This window comes from Perissodus microlepis, chromosome 1, assembly GCF_051167445.1.
Source record: "Perissodus microlepis isolate ML-2025 ecotype Zambia chromosome 1, ASM5116744v1, whole genome shotgun sequence".
In the NCBI taxonomy this organism is placed as follows: Eukaryota; Metazoa; Chordata; class Actinopteri; order Cichliformes; family Cichlidae; genus Perissodus; species Perissodus microlepis.
Window position 1 is genome coordinate 19,607,286 of NC_140461.1, and position 19,452 is coordinate 19,626,737.

The 19,452-nt window shown below is 39.5% G+C and overlaps 2 protein-coding genes and 1 long non-coding RNA gene across 11 annotated transcripts in view; 1 reads left to right on the forward strand and 2 right to left on the reverse strand.

Moving 5' to 3' along the window:
• kars1 (lysyl-tRNA synthetase 1) lies at nucleotides 1-10,434 on the reverse strand. 2 transcript variants are annotated; one of them, XM_084934109.1, is made up of 15 exons: nucleotides 10,313-10,396; nucleotides 9,434-9,601; nucleotides 9,001-9,139; nucleotides 8,711-8,876; nucleotides 8,532-8,625; nucleotides 8,013-8,199; nucleotides 5,670-5,795; nucleotides 5,388-5,507; nucleotides 4,109-4,271; nucleotides 3,623-3,796; nucleotides 3,378-3,463; nucleotides 3,209-3,294; nucleotides 2,996-3,122; nucleotides 2,729-2,872; nucleotides 1-512 (listed from the first exon to the last, which is right to left on the reverse strand). In XM_084934109.1, exons 2-15 carry the CDS (start codon nucleotides 9,571-9,573, stop codon nucleotides 438-440), a joined length of 1,827 nt encoding a protein of 608 aa, XP_084790235.1. In that variant the 5' UTR covers nucleotides 9,574-9,601; nucleotides 10,313-10,396; the 3' UTR covers nucleotides 1-437. The 2 variants fall into 2 exon arrangements, with proteins under 2 accessions (XP_084790235.1, XP_084790227.1); XM_084934101.1 differs by lacking the exon at nucleotides 9,434-9,601 and having other exon boundaries at nucleotides 10,313-10,434.
• The window catches only part of LOC146393741 (uncharacterized), a 23,725-nt gene continuing 14,664 nt past the window's right edge, over nucleotides 10,392-19,452 (forward strand). Inside the window, exons 1-2 of the long non-coding RNA XR_014800714.1 lie at nucleotides 10,392-10,482; nucleotides 16,633-16,750. This is a non-coding gene — a long non-coding RNA (uncharacterized LOC146393741). The remainder of the gene's footprint in view (nucleotides 10,483-16,632; nucleotides 16,751-19,452) is intronic.
• Nucleotides 11,680-19,452, reverse strand: part of nfat5b (nuclear factor of activated T cells 5b) — a 44,430-nt gene continuing 36,657 nt past the window's right edge. For 5 of the 8 annotated variants that reach the window (XM_084934059.1, XM_084934040.1, XM_084934026.1 and 2 more), the window contains 2 exons: nucleotides 17,637-19,416; nucleotides 11,680-16,667 (listed from right to left, as the gene is read on the reverse strand). In XM_084934059.1, coding sequence (XP_084790185.1) covers nucleotides 16,429-16,667; nucleotides 17,637-19,416 — 2,019 coding nt within the window. In that variant the 3' untranslated portion in view covers nucleotides 11,680-16,428. The remainder of the gene's footprint in view (nucleotides 16,668-17,636; nucleotides 19,417-19,452) is intronic. The other 3 variants (XM_084934069.1, XM_084934051.1, XM_084934033.1) reach the window with 1 other exon arrangement.

Genomic DNA, 19,452 nt, shown 5'->3' on the forward strand with positions numbered 1-19,452 from the left:
TCAGTTTACTTTATATGAACTTTATTCAAACCTCTTGGCAAAGGATTATTGTGGAGTCCAACTTGAAAAACTTAGACAAGGATTTTAAGTAGACCTGGTAAAAAGACTTGAGTATTAGAGGGTCTTGAGCATTGTTATCATATGCTGTACCCTAAAGCATCCCTTTAAATAGCTCAAAGTATATTTTGATCAGACAGGATTGCGAAAGTGTATGGAATAAAAAACAAACAAAAAAAACCAGAAAATCCAAAACGTGTATTTGAGACCCGATGATTTTCCTTACTGACAGAAATTATCAATCATTTGACAAACTAACATTGATAAAACACAAGACCCAGAAACTCCACTGATGACAACAATGAGGTAAAGGCTCATTCTTCTTCTTCATGCCGACTCCTGCTAAGGTGTGATAGCAGGAGAGGTCACAGGTCATGTTATTAGACAGAGGTGCCCTCTGATGGCGCTGCTGTCTTATTGTCATCAGGCTTCATGGCTGGGAACAGCAACACCTCCTGTGAAGGTGAAAAAATGAAATGTTAGCAGAGAATTCTTTTTCATGACACAATGATATAACAACTGCCCGGCAGACGTTAGCAGCTCGTTTTTTTTGTTCATACAGTAGCTTCTCATTAACCCATTATTCTTGGTAGTTCTCCAATTCTGTGCTTTTCTGGGGTAGTTTAGTCTAAACATACAAGCCAAGAAAGGCACCATTTTGTCTTACATAGTTCGGCTACAAACTGATTTTTGGGGAACAATTTTAATGTAGTTTCAGTAACTACCATTAACCACACACTAAATAACAATTTGGCCAATCTTTCACTTGTGCATTTAAAGTGTATTCAGTTTTAAATGTTTTCTGAACACGTTAGTCGACGATCATGTTTTTTCCCCCCTCTAATTTAAATGACTAGATATTAGTCATCAGGAGCATCCCTAATAAAAGCAACCCTGGCTCATCCTTTAACGTAACATGATTACGAGCAAGAATTAAGATTTAAAAGACCAAGACACCTAGCATCAGAAAAATACGTAATTAACCAGGGTAAATAAAAATAAATACATTTAGCAAAACTAAAATAGCCAAGTTTATAAAAACATGAACCTATAATGTAATTTCTCTTCGTCAAATGTACAGTGCTTAACAAATTTATCAACTATGGTTTATCAAAACTATTTTTTAATGGTAAAATATAATTACTGTTGTTATCCTGTACTTTTTCTCTGTATTACGTCAATGTAAAGCATCTTCAGGGGACTGTTTGCTGTGATTTAGTTTATATAAACAAAACTGAACTGAACAAACTGGAGCCATGAATTTTAATATTTATTATTTTACAAATAAGCATATTTTTATTTTTTTGACTGAGATGCCAAATTACAGGTATTTACTTGAATCCATGAATGAAAAAAAAATCTGTTTCCTTTTTTGGATGTTAATTCATTTCCAGTCCTCAAATTCAGTTATAATTTGGTTATAAATTCAATTTGTTATTTGTGAAATACATGATAGAAATTTTTAGTTTTAAACAAGCTTTTGTAAGATGTGTCTAATGCATTTGTCAGCCACTCTATGGGTAATAAAAAAATACACCTGTGATTATTCTGCTCCAGGAGAAACAGTGAGGGTACCAACTCTAACACCAAATGTAAATGAATTTAAAACTGGTTGAATGCAATACTAAAAAAAAAAAAAAAAAAAGTGGAATTTTTCACAGAAAAAAAAAAATAGAGAGAAATTTCATTAGAGAAGAAACCATTGGCAGAACTAAGAATGATTCACCTGTTGAAGTTGGAACAGATGAAATTCTTAGTTTGATCCTGACAGCAAAAAACAGCATGTAAATATAAACATAAACCTATTGAACACCTCAGAACAGCAGTAAATTGGGCATCCCCATTAGGGATGTGAGTGACTAGCCGACTAGCCATCGTTGCTATTGTCACTAGTCAGAACCAGATGTATTTGTTGTTTAATCTAACTGCTTTACATTTAAATTGATACCAAATGTTGGTAAATAGTTGTGTCCTATCTGCCACCAGATGGCGTAGGTGAGCGCCTACTGGGTGGGGTGTCGTGAACAGGCACGTCCTACTGGGAGGTGGCCCTGGAGTACACGCAGGTGCTGCTGGAGTGAATATATCTATCGGCTGGCCTGGAAACGCCTTATTATTTCCCCGGATAAGTTGGAGGAGGTGACTGGCGAAAGGGAGGTCTGGGCTTCTTTGCTTAAGCTGCTGCCCCCGCGACCCAACTTCACGAAAGAAAATGGATAATTTATGAGTGGTTTTAAGTGGTTTTCATGAATTTTCGAACAGCATGCCTAATTCATAATGCACGACATAACACTTTTCAGTCACAGTTTTGTTTAGGTTTTGGGATGGTAAATTTGACATATTTTAATAATACATGAACATTTTTGTAGTATCATGTTTTCATATTATATTTGACATTGCTTTAAGTGTTTTTCTTCTTCTTTGTCTAGATTATAATATGTGATGTTCATCATGCACGATGCGAGGTGCCGCACAGTTAAGCAGCATAATTTAATATTGCCGAACGTGATTAAATAATTAATTACTTTGTTAACAAAGTTTCTGACATTAAACGGTTTGCAAATTTTTGTTTTTTAAGTTTAAGACTAATTGGTTAGTCTAATTTTTCCCATGGTTTAGGAAAATAGGCAGCAGAACATCTCTAATCCTCACTATGAGGACTTTAATTTACCTTGATGTTGTTGGAGTCTGTGAGGAACATGGTGAGACGATCGATGCCCATGCCCCATCCGGCAGTTGGTGGCAGACCATATTCCAGAGCTGTGCAGAAGGTCTCATCGATGAACATGGCTTCATCATCCCCTTCAGCTTTGGCCTGAAAAAGATCCACCTCAAATCACTGACATGCAATACCATCACAGCATAAAGACAGAACAGCAGGAACAGGACAGTGCACTTAAGTAGAAGTGAAACAGGTCATATTATCCTTTATACACACCTTGGCTTGCTGCTCAAACAGCTCCCTCTGTCTAATCGGATCATTCAGCTCAGTGTAAGCATTGCAGATTTCTTTCTTCATCACAAAGAGCTCGAAACGCTCAGTTAGCCCTTTCTGGGTTCTGTGCCTGTAACAAAAGGGTCAGAAGTGTCAGTATGAACCTGAACATTGCTGTTTTAAATAAACATGAAGGCTAAAGATAGCATTTCTCACCATTTTGCTAAAGGGCTCATGATTTGTGGGTGATCACAGATGAACGTTGGGTTGATACAAGTGACCTCTAGGAAGTCTCCAACCAACTGTGGGGGTAAAAAGCCATTAGCAAGTCAGATTCAACGGAGGAAAAAAGAAGAATAACAGGTTAAGTAAATTCATAAACCACCTTGTCAAGGAGACGGGCAGTGGTCCTGGGTGGAGGACATTCAACTCCTTTCTGGGCACACAGGTCGTCAAAGAATTTACGTGTCTCTAAAAAAAGGGAAAAACAGTAAAAGGAAAAAAATGACTGCAAGAGAATAATACACATATTTCCTAATGATCAACTATTGTAAGGATGATGAAGTCATTTTTCTGAAGCAGTAATGTTTCGCATGTGAAGTGTCTGTTATACATTTCACAGATTCTTACCATCACTGTCATAGCTGTCAGCAGGAGGGAACTTCACTCCCATAATTTTCTCCAGGTCATGAGTCATGCTCACTCTTTTGAATGGTGGAGTGAAGTCGATCTCATAGGCCTGTCCCTCTGGACCATCAGGGTGATAAGTCACCTTGTATCCTCCAGTGATGTGCTTCACCATTCCTGCAGCAAACAAAGTGACAAAACTGAAAAGACCCTGAGGAGAAAGCTCTGATCAACTTAACATCAGTTTTCATCAAGCCATTTAGAACATCATCATTGTGCTTCAAAGACTGCTTTCTATACTGTCATTGGGCAAATGGCAAATCACTAATCCCATTTAGGTTTTAAATCAAGTCACATATTCTAAACTAATCTAAACTCAATTTATCAGGAGGTAATCTGAGTTACAGCTCATAATGTCATAACTGTTTGTGAAAGAAAACTCTCACTGACCAATGAAATAACATGGCCGTTGATGTAGTCTCTACTTACCTGAGAGTAGTTTCTCCGTGATTTCCATCAAGTCATTGTAATCAGCATATGCCATATAGAATTCACAGGTGGTGAACTCTGGATTATGAGTGAGATCAATGCCTTCATTCCTGAACTGACGGCCAACCTCGTACACTCTGTCTATGCCACCGACTACGAGCATCTGTGGGAAACATATGATGGACAGTGTATATAATTCAGATATGGTAGAAAAATACAGGTTAAGAGTTTTGAGTGGTTCACCCAATTTACTAGAACATCAAAAAAAACAATTAAGATCAAATAAGGTCAGGTGTGCTTTAGGTATCGCAGAACCGGGAAATTCTCATCACATGGCAGTAACTAGTGTCTTCAGAAACTGCTGATCGACTGGGATTTTCCCACACAACCATCTCTATGATTTATAGAGAGTTTTCTGGTCAAACTTGCCTTGATGATGTCAGAGGAGAATGGTCAGACTGCTTCGAACTGAGAGGAGGTAACAGTTAACTCAAATAACCACTTAGAATAACCAATATGCCAAGGTACGCAGAACTGCATCTCTGAACACACAACATGGGCTACAGAAGACCACACGCTACAATTCAATACAAGTTAGGTGCAGAATTAGGCACAAACAACATGAAAGCATGAAGCCATTAGACTGCTGCTGGTGGTGTAATAGTAGGGGTACACTTTGGGTCCCTTAGCAGCAATTGAGCAACATGCTACCGCCTACCTATTACCAGAATGTACCCATCCACTGGTGGTAACATGCCATGTCACAAAGCTCAAATCATCTCAAACTAGTTTCTTGAACATGACAATAAGTTCACTGTAGTCAAATGGCCTCCACAGTCACCAGATCTCAATGTGAGAGAGCAACTTTGAGATGTGATGAAATGGAAGATTCACATCAATGATGTGCAAAAATTGCTGAGGAATGTTTCCAGGACCTTAATCCTTAATTGAATCTAAGCCACAAAGGATTAAGGAAGTTCAGAAGGGAAAAGAGGGTCTAACTCAGTACTAGCAAGGTGTACCTAATAAAGTGTCCAGTGAGTGTATAACAAATACATTTAATAGTAAGCAGAAGTCTATCTACTCAAGACCAATAAAATGATTCAGAGTATTAGTGGTTAGGTGTAGTGAGAGTCCAGGGTTGAAATAAACTATAAATCTCTTCCATCACATGAGTTGTCACGCTGTAAAGAGTTAGTGCAACACATCTGACAGATGCATTTCATAACATTTACAGAGGAGCCTGACATACATGGATGACTCTGGGATAGCACATTACCTTGTGGTAGAGCTCAGGAGCAATCCTCATATACAGGTTCATGTCCAGGTCATTATGATAAGTAACGAATGGCCGGGCCACTGCACCACCAGGAATAATGTTCATCATTGGCGTCTCAATCTGAAGCAGAAAAATAAAACATGAATCAGCACGGCAGATTTAAACTTACAATATGTTTAAACAAATATACAAACTATTAGAACATTATTTTATAAAATCCACACACCAAAAAACAAACAGACAAACACAGATTAGTTAGGTATATGTTCAAATCCAACTTACCTCCAAAAATCCCAACTGGTCTAGGAAGCTGCGTAGATATGTGATGATTTTGGCACGAGTTATAAACTTCTGCCTCACGTAGTCATTGAGAATCAGATCCAAGTAGCGCTGGCGGAATCGTGTTTCCTTTGAGTGAAAGAATTCACATTGGGAAAATATATTCATTATTCAAAAGAGAGAGAAAAAAGGTATTTTAAAATGAACTGCCCATCATTTTACATTTCAAAACTGGCAATATTTCTAGTGGTTTAATTGGAACTACAACATCTGCCAAAAAAAACCCCCCAAAACCTTTCATTGCATTTAACCTAAGCTAAGGCATAAACTAAAACAGCCTTCACTAGATTAGGTGTTTGTTCATGTGAATGTCTTTTGTGTGAATGACTGAATGTCTGTCAGAGTGCAATGAAGAAAAGCAAGCACATCAGCGTTCTTAGAACTGGGTTTTGTCCTGTGCTGCAAAAACATGTTCTAATGGTGCAGGTCTGAACTGGAGTTAATAATAAGTTCTGCCTAACAGCACTGGGTCAGTGGTGCAGAGTTTTACTTTTACTGGCCTGTGGAAGAAAACAGACTAAACCAAAAAAAACAAACCAGATTCAGCCCTGTCTTCTGCAGGTATCACTCAAACAGAAAGCATGCCTAAAGATTATATCAGAGTAAGTTAGCAGTTCATCTGCACAGATATGCTCTTATTTTAACTTCTGCAGTTTTATAGTTTTGCTGTATCAAACAAACGGCAGTGGATGGCAGTTCACTTTTCTCCACGTTGGGGCTTGCTGAAGAGGTGGTTTGTTTAAGGACTCTTGCCAGCTTTTTTTCTAGTAAAAGTTTTAATGGTGGTTATAGTAACAAGTGCTGCTGTTTTTCGCTCCATCTGAGGTCACCCTCTCAGTAAGGGAGTCCATTATTAATATTAAACCATGGCAGCATCATCGTCACTGCTGCTGTCAGTGTTTCTGTTGAAAATCTGCATGGGCTTACTGTTGTAATACCTTTTATTCACAAGCTGCTCCTAAATACGTTTCTACTGCAGGTCTATTTCAGCTGCAACTGCGCACTACAGAGCCGTAGATTAAATAGAGCATTGAACAAAATGTTTGCTGTGAGAATTAAAAAAGAAACTAGTTAGTTGATGAACTGTTGCAGCCCAATACTGATTACTGCAGTTCTAACAGCAGATATATTTGTTTCCCTCCTCTTAACAGAGGCTAAAGTCTACATTCACAGCAATATTAGCTCCTCTGTAAAAGCTTTCTGCTTATTGGACGCTGCAGCCAAAGCTGGTTAGTGAACACAAAAGTGATCCTTAACTGTCATTGAATAAATATCATGAAAGATACACCATTATGTCCCCTTTAGCCACATACTTTACAGTTAAATCACATTTTCTAATACAAAAAAGGGCATCTTGTGACATTAGATGTCTAACTAAAAGTAAAAATCAATGTAACTGAAAGTGAAAGTCACCACACTAACTTGTATTTGAGTTGCAAAACTAAACACTGGTAATTACAGGCTCACTAAGACAAACAACTCAAATACTGCTAGACTTGCAGTGCAGGTAAAGAAAGTGGCACATGACTATGCTGCAGTGAATGATACTATTGTCTTTAAAAGTCGTAACATCTACTGTGAAAAAAGGTCTACACTGGAGAAACACAGTAACATTTAAGCCTTGTAAAGTAGAACATTTTTCTAGCTTGTGTCATTTGCACTTTGTCACTGCCTTGAAGCAAAGCACATCGTGAAATTTAAGAATGAATGCCTTGGCTGTTAAAGCTAACCTTTTAAATTGGGTAGCACTCCCATTTATAAATGATTTAGTTCCTTTAAGAAAGAGACGACAAAAGTACCGTTTAGTTTCACTAACACTGTGCCTTAATATATAACCTGAAGAAAAGTACTGGACCACCTACACATTACAGCTACAGGAGCTGCTCTCTCATGGAATCCCATGGCATGAAGCTCTTGGCAAACAATTTTTGTGCTGATATTAATACCAGAGAAGGTTTGGAACTCACCGGTTACTGAGTAAACAAAGCATTTGTGACTTACAAATACAATATGCACCTCAGCAATTTTGTGGGGTGACATGCTATAGTGCTGAAATGCTTCTGCTTTACGAATAATACCACTAATAGGTGACTGTGGCATATGTGGGACAGAATGAATTTCAAAAACTGACTGCATCCAATTAAAATACCATGCTTGAATTGGCAGCCTGCCTGGCTAGATGTTATATTTCATGCACCTGTGGTGAAGGGACTGAAAACAAATGAATTAAAAGATGAAGAGGTGTGGACCAATACTTTTGTCCCTACAGAGTGTGCTGGTCACTACCTTGTCTTTGAGACCAAAGTGGAGGTGGGGTAGCATGTGCAAACATGGTGACAGTAGAGTCATCTCAATGGGAATTATACTCAGCTCCCCTTTCTTGGTCTTTCCTGGGTTACCGCGGACACCAATGATGTCACCACGGCGCAGTTTGTTGTTGATAGCCACAAAGTCCTGCTCAGACTTGTAGTTTCTGAAAAAAGAAGGTAACACAGAAAATCAGTCACTACAATCTGAAGTTTCCTTGTACGGAGAAACATTATTTGGAGACGTAAATGCAGTTTTTTCCCTTAGATTTTATAATCATCACATAATCAAGAAATCTTGATGAAAAGGTAAATCATCAGCTCATTATAATTTAAATATATCATTATGAATCTGTAACATTTACTTTTGCACAATCCATGCAAACCCAAAACAAATTCCCAGATGGGGAGTGTGTCATTCACAGCGTCAAGAGGTGAAATCTCTTTAGGTTTTCTAAAAAAACAAAACCAAAAAAAACCCCCAACTTTGTTTCCGTACCTTGAATTTGCCATAACTTGCAATTTGACTCCTTCACCTCGCAAGTCATAGAACAGCAGCTTGGCACCTGAAGCCCTCTTAGCATGGACGCGGCCTATCAAACATATATTCAGTTTGGATTAATTACAATTAAGTGCAAACATACAGAAAAAAAGGAGATAGTAAACACTTTTCACTACCTGACACACTGAGAACAGCATCTGTCAGCTGGTCTCCAGGCTGTAGATGATTGTATTTGTCAATGAACTCTGTAAGCGACAGGTCCACATTAAACTTGTGCGGGTAAGGGTCCTCCGCTGTGCCCTTCAACTCCTGGATGGCCTGAGTGCGGATCTTAAAGTATTGCTGTATTACATGGGAAAAGACAGATGTTCTTGTTGTTAATATATGTTTTTAAAAAGGGTTTAATATATATATATATATATATATATATATGCACTGAGATAAAATAACTACGCAAAACTCTTACATTGGGGTCAAGCGTCTCCTCATCCAAGGCATTTTCTGTTCCCTGGTCATTTGATTCTTTTTTTTGCTCCACCTGCTCTTTAACCTTGGCTTCTTTCTCAGCTGCCTTTTTCTCTGCTTTCATTCGCCTCTTCAGCTCACTGAATAAAAACAAAAACAGCAATCAGTGGTTGGATACCACACTTTGCCCTTATGATGCATTTGCAACTAAAAAAAAAAATATCTTTTGGAATTCAAAAAAGCCAAAAAGTCACATCATATAACCTACTCTATTATTGTAACCAAAATAAATAAAAGCAAAACAAAAGTACAACATGATTTTCTAATAGCAGAGAGGTACAACAAATATTCATGCAAAACGGTAAGGACGAACACATCAGGTCTAATGACAAAAGGTTGGTTGTTTTCCGCACTGGAATGGAAAAGCCACCAACCTTTTGTCACCTCTCCAGCGGTTCCCGTAAATCTGAGCTGGGCTTGCAGCTGTACATGGGGGCGCATATTTTAACCACTGTCCCCTGACCCCACAGGCTTGGCACAGCTGCTGCCTGGCTGCCCTGACCAGACACAGCATGCTGAACTACGACAGTCAGCAGACAGACCTGAGAAAATAGACATATACAAAGACAGTATGCAGTATATGAAGGCTGTCTCTGCTCTGTCCTTCAGGCAAAACGACACCCTGCTGGGGTTGATAGAACCCTCCTATTAGGCAAGACCCTCCAAGATCCAAACAAGTAAACAAGTATATATTTTTATATAATTAGCTTTACACTTCCTGTAATTAGATTCTGGTTTCACTTTCTACAGCTTTACTCTTGGCAAACAAAGATGATCTGGAGGAACGAAGCAACATGCGCTTGGCTTTATTTAAGATTTTTTATATTAACAGAGCGTCCTTCTAAATAAACAAATCAGCATACATAGTTTCAACCGATAAACCATCATTCGCTAAAATTATAACTGCACATATAAGACGCCCACGCGATTGCACGATGTATCGAAGTCGTTTAACAATGTATTGTGGATGTTGTAGTTTCACACGTCAACAAGAGACACTTTCGCCAGTGGTCTTAAATTAAATTTAGGACTACAACTACCAGAAACACACACGACTTGAATTCTGGGGTATGTAGGCTAGTACGGTGCCTCAATACGGGACCTTCACTACGTTTTCACGCTCTGACCTGATGTTTTGCGGTGCCAAACTGGAACTGCCATAACTGTCGAAAGGAAAAAATCTTGGACGATGTGACAAAAGCGATAGAGGTAAAGAGCGGTGAAAATGCGAAAGAAGAAACGAATAAGCTCACTTTTTGCTGAGTTTGTCTCCGTCCACCGTCTTCACGTCTGCCATGTTCTTGATGCAGCGCTCAGAAAGAGCAACTGACATGCGCGCGCCGCAGAAACGCGAGAACTGAGTGGTGCTTTTACAGGACTGACGGAAACCAGAAAACTGAAACGTCCAAGGATACGTCATAAGGTGGGCTACAGTTGATTTAACAAACTATAGGCCCCAAATTACGCCCTGCTGAATGTGGAGAGCTGACTGTTTTTTGTTGTTGTTATATTCTAATTTATTTATTAATAAATCAATACATAAATCGGGATTTAATTGCATAGTAATATTACTAAATGTTCTGAAATCTAACATGAACAGAAATGTTTCATAACTTGTATGTTGTCGCCTTCATGCTGCATGAATGCGTGTAGTTTAATTGATATCGTCTTTCAACACATTTAAAGCTGGAATAAGGTAGGCCCAGTTTATTCTCCCTCCATCCTACGCTTATGAGAAACGTTTAAAAACGATTTTGCCAGACTTTATTCCATTAAATGGCGCAATAAATAAACTCTCAGTTACAGATTGCTTTATCTGATATTTTGTCGCTACTTATTTCATTAAAAAAGGGTGTTTTGGTAACAATATACCAAATGATACTACTATTATTTTCTAAAACATAATCCTATGTTTCATCAGAAAATAATCTACATAAAGCCAGTGTGGAAAAACAAACACAACTATGAATACCTAATTTGTGTTAAGAAGGCATCCAAATAATAAACTAAAACTAATAAAAGTTGTGTCCTCCTCTCATAGCCAAGTAATAGTTTTACACCAGAAACATGAAATAAAAACCCAACTAGAACTTAAAGTAAATACATTTATTACAGATAGCAGCAAGTTTAACAGAAAATTAATTGCAAGAGTAAAAATGTCCCAATAAAAGCCAGATATATAAAAGTTATTTATTTGTTTGGTTTTTTTTTTAATATTTTGGGTAATGATGATTTGATAGTTGTTCACATGGTTAGAAACAGAAAGGAAGATTTTTACACCTTCGGATGTTTACTAGAAGAGTGGTTCACTTAGGCTTTAAATATGGCAGAGAAATCAAAGTACAATTTGTAGAGAATTTGTGGCAAGGATAATTATCCACACCTTTTCAAATTGCAGAACAAATCTAGTGTGCACCACCTTTTACTGGTCTGACAGGTCTGAGCAAAAATGACTCGTGACAATTAAAATGACATCCTGTTAACCAGGATGTCCTGAGAGACATCAGAAGAAAGCGAACCACTGCACAGTAAACAACTGGTATAGACGGAGGTATGACTCACATCTCCTAACAAAGCCTTTAAGTAAGATGGGAACAAAGAAAACACACATTTGTGACCCTTGTCTCAACCAAAACACAAGAAAGCATCTTTAATTGTTGCTGAAAAGTTAGCATTTTGACTAACAGAATTAAAATCAGGCAGAAATTGTAAATAACAAAGAACATCTATTTTGGTTTCTCCTTTAGTCTAAAAATGGGAGAGGCTATATAGAAAAATATATGTTCAAAAAGTAATAGATCTACATTTAAAAAGGTTTATTAGCTGCATAGCAGTTTCAGAGAAAAATCTTTGTTGCATCTGTGTCGAACAACATAAATGCAATGGGTACTTCAGTACAAACAAGTCAGATATGACACAAATTGCACAACACATGAATCCACCACAACCTCATTTATCTGGTCACTGTTGTCGAACACTTAAAGCGCACTCAAAGTGTTATGGCTTGAAACATTCTATTTAATAAGGACTAACCATCACCGGTAGGGCCAGCGGGGTGTTAAACAAGCAGATATGGTAAAACGTCAATCTGACTGTTGCTACAACATCTCATTAAGGCACGTGTACAATCTTTATGGGTGTTTTAAGCAGTGTTTATGGTAAAAAAAACAAAAAACACACAAAACACACAAAACAACTAAAATGTCTGTGACTCTGATGACATAATATTAATAGGTTATAATAAAAGAAAACCACATCTTGTTCTACTGAAAAAGAAAATTAAATAAAATGAGAAAAATGAGAACTTTTTTCAAAACAAAACAAAAACCTCCCTCTTGTTTTCCATACACGACGGTGTAAATGAGGGAAACACACTCATATCTGATCAACAATTACACATAATATACACAACTGAGGGAACTACTACCCCCCCCCCCAAAAAAAAAGTAATCACCTCCCCCTTATGTGTACCATTCATTCACTGTGTCTCAAAATGACACTTTTACAACCATGATGCACATTTAGGATGATTTTCATTGTAAAAATACCGTCGCCCTGTTTTTAAGTATTTGGTCACATCGGACCTTCGGTCTAATTACAAACCATAAATAAACATGTGACGTCAGCTTAATGGTGTAACTACAACTTCTGCAAGTCACAGAAGGAACTGTGCACAGAAATATCCATCGCAAGGTGCCTGTATCAGCATGTGTGCGTGTCTCTTTGGGGGGTGGCTGCCAAATCACGAACTGTGTCATTCACGAAGTTAGAAACACAGCTCCGATTACAATTTGGAGACTAACCAACACACAAATAAATTAAGATATACTTCTCTGAAAAGAGGCACAAGTACTAAACTGATAAAAAAAAGAATTAGTATCTACAAACAAAAGGAAATTAAATCATAAATATTCAACACTGGAAATATTAGTTATTAACCAAAGTCACAAATTGAAGAAAGCCAGTCTCAGAAAGCTCTTTTCTCCAAAGACGGGTTTTCTTCAGGAGTCGGGTCCCTTTAAAAACCACTCCAACTCTTCCAACTGACGCCCTGTAGCTCCACACATTACATTAATCGAGTTTACATCATCTCCATCCTAACCGACAGCAAAATCAGATTTGAAAGCGTATAAAATGTAGCGGCGTTGATGTACTTCTGACAAACTATACACAGAAAACACGGCAACAACGAGGCGTAAAACGGAGCCGATCCTATCGGAGACCAGCACCTTGTTCGTGCACACACTTTAAAGGGATACTAGACATGACATTGAGGGGAAAAGCGTGAACAGTAGAACAATGTCTAACAATAAAATCTGTAAGTTCTGTAAAGAAAAAGAAAAAAAACTACGCTGATCTTAAAGCTAAAATGCAAGTCTGTAAAAAAAGAATAAAAACTCATGAGCCATAAAACTGGCCTTCCATCATTCCTGGATTCATTCAGAGCAAGATTTGAGTCAAACTTTGGTCCAGAGGTCACTGGCAAACTGCTTACGGCGACATGGACTGTACAGTACAGTACAGTATCCAAACTGTACAGTATCCATTTACAAGAAAACATACGTAGCGGGCTCTATTCGTGCACGTTAATACACTATCCTGGATGAGATGTGCAGTAGCATTAGTGAATGCTGCTGCTTTTTCAACATTCACTGAATCAATCACATTAATAACCTGCTGGAAAGGCTTTAAAAAAAAAAAAGACTCCTACTCCTCTTCATGCGTGCCTGCCGCAGAATGACACCAACAAAATGACACTAAAGCACACAATGAAAATATAATATATATATTCTACATATAATTCTGCTCTATGTGCATGTACATATACGAGATATAGGTCATCTGAAGTTAGCATTTAACATTTTAATGCAGGTAATGTAAGTTTTTCCTGATTTGTCCAGTTTTTCAGCACAGCTTTTATGAATCTAATATGTTGTACGATGCCAGGTCTCTCTTGGAAATTAGATTTTTAATCTCAATGAGAATTTTTACCTGGATAGATAAAATAAAGGACTAATAATGTTTTAGCTTTTTCTGTGAATGAACAGTGACAGTTGTAACATAGATGTCAAAAAGTCACACTGTTATAAAACACTTTTGTTATACAGTAACTAATTTGGACACATTTAGCGATACTGGCTTAAATCAGACTCTCGTGGTAATTTGTTTTTATGATCCATATTCATATTCACTGTAAACAATGCAGAAGAGGCAGCTTCAGGCAAACTTGCTGCCTCCTGTGGGCTTTACTGTTCTCTACTGGACCGGCATCATTAAATTGATGATTTTTTTTTTTCTAAATGCCTTAAATTTTGTCACGCCTTCATTACAAAGCCTGTACACTGTGGTGGATACTGCAAAGTATTTCATACTCAAAAAGACACTGATCAGCCACAACATTAAAACCCATCTTCCTAATATTGCATGGGTCCCTCAAGAACACCTCTGGCGGAGTCCTGATCTCTGGTGGCGAGGATCCTTCTGGACTTGGTTGGTAGTAAATTGAGGAGTCCGTAGACCAGGCTTGTTCCAGCTCAAACTGTCGATGCTTGACATCACTGGGATCTGGGAAGCATGATGTTCCTTGAGCTGTATTTACGCTGGTCAAACAACAGGTCCAGTTATCCTCATGAATGTCAGGAATCAAGTTCTCCCAGTGGGGCGATAAACTGCATTAAACTATTGAAGGTTTTATTATTGTGGCTGACTGGTGTGTGTTTCACATCTGCACTGACCATCACACTGACGAGCTTTGCTTGAACTACAAATATTTTAGTTTATAGTCATCAATCTACTCAACTGGCCTTGACAAGACTGATTTGCAGCAAAATATAACACAGAAAAGTACAGTACACCTAGTGAGCATCTGAGCTTCCATCATCAATGAAACCAAAGTCACTTTGTGACAAAGACAACTAAAGCGGATTTATTTACATTATCGGGTGCAAGCTTGCTGCTACAACAATGAAATATTAAGCACCCACAAACAAACAAAACGTAATTGCGATATTACATAAGATTAGTGTGTATTCGTTTTTACAGCTCGTCCTTTGTCTCTCATTTCTCTGCCTGCTCCAGCTTCTTGCACACTTTCTACACTGTTGGATCACATGACTCAACAGAAGCTACCTACCAGGGGTGTCAAACATGAGGGCAGAGGAGCCAATTCAGTCCACTTGAAGACTTTAACAAACTGTAAAACTTGCACAATCTTTGGTCTCTTCAGTCTGTTGGTTTTTTTAATAGCAGTAGTTAAAAGTAATTAAAAATCATCCAACTAATGAGAGTGGCTGTCTAAACCAACTCCCTCTTGAAAAAGAAATAACCCATGGCCTGTCATGCTACACTGAAGTTAAACCAAAAGCATCTCAGACTGTTGGTTCTTGTTTTCTTTTTGAAAAATGGAGGATTCATTAACTTATGTTTATTAAACTTTTTAAAGTTGAAGTTCAGTGATTCAACTGCCCTAACACCCACTGAAAAGAAATCAAACTGATTTAATGTGGTCCTTGAGCTAAAACGAGTTTGACACCCCTTCAACGCCTACATACCGCACTCCTCTCACTGTGTCACACGATCCATGCTCCGTGCAACCAAATGGTAAATGGTAAATGGCCTGTATTTGTATAGCGCTTTTTCTAGTCCCTAAGGACCCCAAAGCGCTTTACACAACCTGTCATCCACCCATTCACGCACACATTCACACACTGGTGATGGCAAGCTACATTGTAGCCACAGCCACCCTGGGGCGCACTGACAGAGGCGAGGCTGCCGGACACTGGCGCCACCGGGCCCTCTGACCACCACCACCAAAATACAAAAGTTTTTAAAAAAGGAAAAAAAAAGAACGTGATTTGTGAAAACACCACAAGAACTAAAAGATACCGCAAATAACATTAGTGAAATTCTACTTACAGATAGAAATCTAACAAATTCCTAGGATTGCTGGTTAGTGTCTTTCCCGAGGTCTAAATTCAACATCTTTTCAGTTTCACGGAAGTTTCCTTCTCTGGAGTCCACTGCCATTTTCAGCCATTCAGTCATTGAGTTAGAGATGTTTATGTTTCATTTCTTTTAGTTATCCGAATATTAATTTGTCCACTTTATCTTCATGGTCACTATAAAATCTTTAGCTCATCTTAACTGTTCTTTCCTAACACACCCTTAAAAGAAGACCAAATCATATGCATATAGTTCAGAAAAAAACAAAACATGAAGTGACCACAAATAAACACATTACTGAGGGTTAATTTTAAAGGTTTAACCTACATAAAATTCCTAAGAGACAATATTTGGACCTACAAATTTTTACAATCTTTCCACATATAAAACTTTTTAAAGAAAGAAAAAGTTATAAACCTGCATTCAATTAGTAGGAACGAGTTATGTTGCTGCCCGGCTCCTGCAGGCTGACCAGCAGATCGTCAATCTTCTCCATGTTCTGAGAGGCAGACATGGTGTTCGGCACAGTGCCAGACTGAGAGAGGGACTGGCTGAGCAGGGACTGGATGTGCGCTTCACTCTCTCTCTGGTTCTGACCAGACTGGCTGATTGCTATTATCTGATCTGACAGCGTGTTTCCAGGAGTTTCCATCAACTGCCCGCATTCTGCAAGGAAGGAACAGAAAGAGCTTCATGACTCAACAGGAACCATAGTCAAGAAAATTACAAACCACAGGCCCTTGAATAAAGTAAGCAGTGAACAGATTATTAATTACTTATGCTTTGGTCATACATTTGAATGAAAAGTGGAGACACTACTTTACTGTCAATAATGAGTCCTCACAATCCAGATTTGACTGTACTCAATTCTTGCCAATTTGCAACCTATAAATCCGACTTAAAAATTGTGTTTTGTTTTTCTTTTATTGGACAATTAAAGGATGGGGATAAAAAAAAAACAACTTTACAAATATGTTAAAGATGAACATTAATAAAAATAAAAAGGATAAATTCTAATACTGGTATTTCACAGACGTGTGAAATTTAGTCTGAAGTAACTAATTTTTGCCACTTGAGGGCAGCAGAAACAAGTAGTGATACATAGAGATACAGTCTATGCCAGGGGTAGGCAAGTCCAGGCCTCGAGTACTGGTGTCCTGCAGGTTTTAGATGTGTCCTTGATCCAACACAGCCTGGAGTTGCCTACCCCTTGTCTATGCAATGAACACATTAACTTTCTCTCACGCTTTAAGTTGATGTGGTGAATCTACTGAACAGATACGAAGCAATGCTCAGTAGTCAAAGTTGTGAGTCTCATCACTCAACGAAGCTCCTTTTTAGCTCTGCTAAATAATGAAGAAAAATGGGCTTTTTGACTATGTAATACTCCTTTAGGTTTACCAGCTAATTACTAACTGTATCTTTTCTTGCCATAAACAGCCGTTTGCTGCATCTGGAATCAACTCTAATGAGAGCAACCAGAGTGAACTAAAAGAGCAAAGCTGTGAACGCTAAAATCAAAACAATGAGCCCAAACTACTGTTGGACAGCCAAGTGATAATCTTGTTCCTCACTTCTTACTTTGAGTCATTTCAACAGTTTCAACAACGTGCACTTGCCTAATAAATTCCTTACCGTTCTGGATACCGAAAAGGAAGAGGCCAGCTTGTTGAGGCTGGCTGGATTGATTGACGCTCCCACTCACAGCTGTTTGAAACAGAGATCCTGGCTGTTGAACAGGGGAGGACGTAGTTGTCTGGAGGTTTGCCACGCCATTCTGTGAGGCAAACACGGCTGATTGTGCAAGCTCCTGAGCAGCCAGACCCCCCTGCAGAGAGGCCATAGTGGACTGAGGCATGAAGAGACCCACAGGCTGCTCCTCTCTGTTGCTGCTGTTCCCCAGCTGCATAGGTTGTTGCTCCTGAAACATGGCTTGCTGTGGTGGTTCAGCAGGGTTCCCTAAGGTCATGGGTTCTGGGCGATCTTGCTGGGTTACCGTCACCATGTTGGCTTGAGAAAAGGGCAGAGGGGTGTTTTGGGGCTCTTGAGAAACTAGACTGTTGTTGGTCAAAGGAGGCATTTGGCCTTGGTTGCTGAAAAGGATGCTAGAGCCCTGGTCTGGTGTGGATAGGGTGTTGCTGCAAAACAGCAAGCCAGCCTGCTGTTGCTGCTGCTGCTGGCCTGGAGAAAGTGAATTTGTAGATGAATGTGGGGAGATGTTCTGAAACAGGGTGGCCTGCTGGGCTGGCTGTGTGTGGTGTTGAGGCTGAGATGGTTGCTCCTGCTCCATGGGGCTTCTCTGCTGGATGGGGGCGATCTGGGTCTGAAATACTGACTGTGGTTCAGGGGAAGAAGATTGTAAAGCGCTAAGGAAGGCCAGCTGCTGCTGCTGTTGCTGCTGCTGTTGCTGGGAACTGTTGTTTGAAAGCTGATTGGACATAGAGGTCTGGGGGAGGAAGAGTCCAGGGGATGAGGCTTGCTGCTCTGGAGACTGTAGCACTGTCATGGTGCTTTGGAAGAGTGCAGCCTGGACCTGTTCCTGGGAGGCTTTTTGAAACAGCGCCCCCTGTGGATCCTGCGTTTCTGCCAGAGTGCTGGGATTGTGAAACATCGGTGGTGAAGAGTGAGATGGGGTCTGCTGGAGGAAGTTTGTCTGGATAGAAAGAAGATCATTTGCCTGCTGAAAAAGAGCTGCTTGCTGTTGCTGCTGCTGCTGTTGTTGTTGCTGTTGTTGCTGTTGCTGGTCCGGCTGGAAAAGTGATCCCTGGTTAGTCACCACACCTGGTGATGAGACCTGAAGCTCTCCATTCTTGGCCTGGGATGCATCCTGAAACATGGCACAGTGCATCTGCATCTGTGACTGAAACAGCTGCTGCTGCAGATTCTCCATAACCTGCTGCTGCTGTTGCTGCTGCTGAATTTGCTGTTTTTGGATCTGTTGCTGATGCTGGATGTGTTGCTGCTGCTGTTTGGTTATAGGGTTGTCAGATTGAAGTGATAAGTTACAGTATCCTTTGGCTTTTAGTTGTCTCACTGCTTCTTCCAGCTGGGCTACTTCATCTGGAGGAAAGAGTGGCAGCTGCTGCGGTTGAGATGCAGGTTCCCCACACAACCTCCCCACAGCTCCAGAACTGACACCTGGCCTCTCCTGCCTGAGGCCATCTCTGGTCTCCAAAAGGAACTGCTGTGATCCTTGCTGAAGCAGAGAGTCTGCAGGCACAGAGAACGAGCTGCCCGCAACAATGTCCTGCTTCTGGATGGTGCTTAAGGGCTCAGTGCTGGTAAAAACAGGCGCCTGGCCTTTGTCAGGATCACCTGCAGGCTGAGACAGGTTGCTGGAGAATACTCTGTTTTTATTTAGATGTCCTGCCGTCATATCAGAGTTCTGCTGGGCTGGGCACAGATCACCAGTCTGCTGGTAACCCACAAAACAGAACACAAAAGATGTGCT

Coding starts and splice junctions, on each gene's coding strand:
- kars1 (XM_084934109.1), bottom strand. CDS start 9,573: ATGCTGTGTCTGGTCAGGGCAGCCAGGCAGCAGCTGTGCCAAGCCTGT. Junction 8,626..8,710: donor TGCTGTTCTCAGTGTGTCAG/GTAGTGAAAAGT, acceptor TATGTTTGATAG/GCCGCGTCCATGCTAAGAGG. Junction 5,796..8,012: donor ACTTTGGTCTCAAAGACAAG/GTAGTGACCAGC, acceptor TTTCACTCAAAG/GAAACACGATTCCGCCAGCG.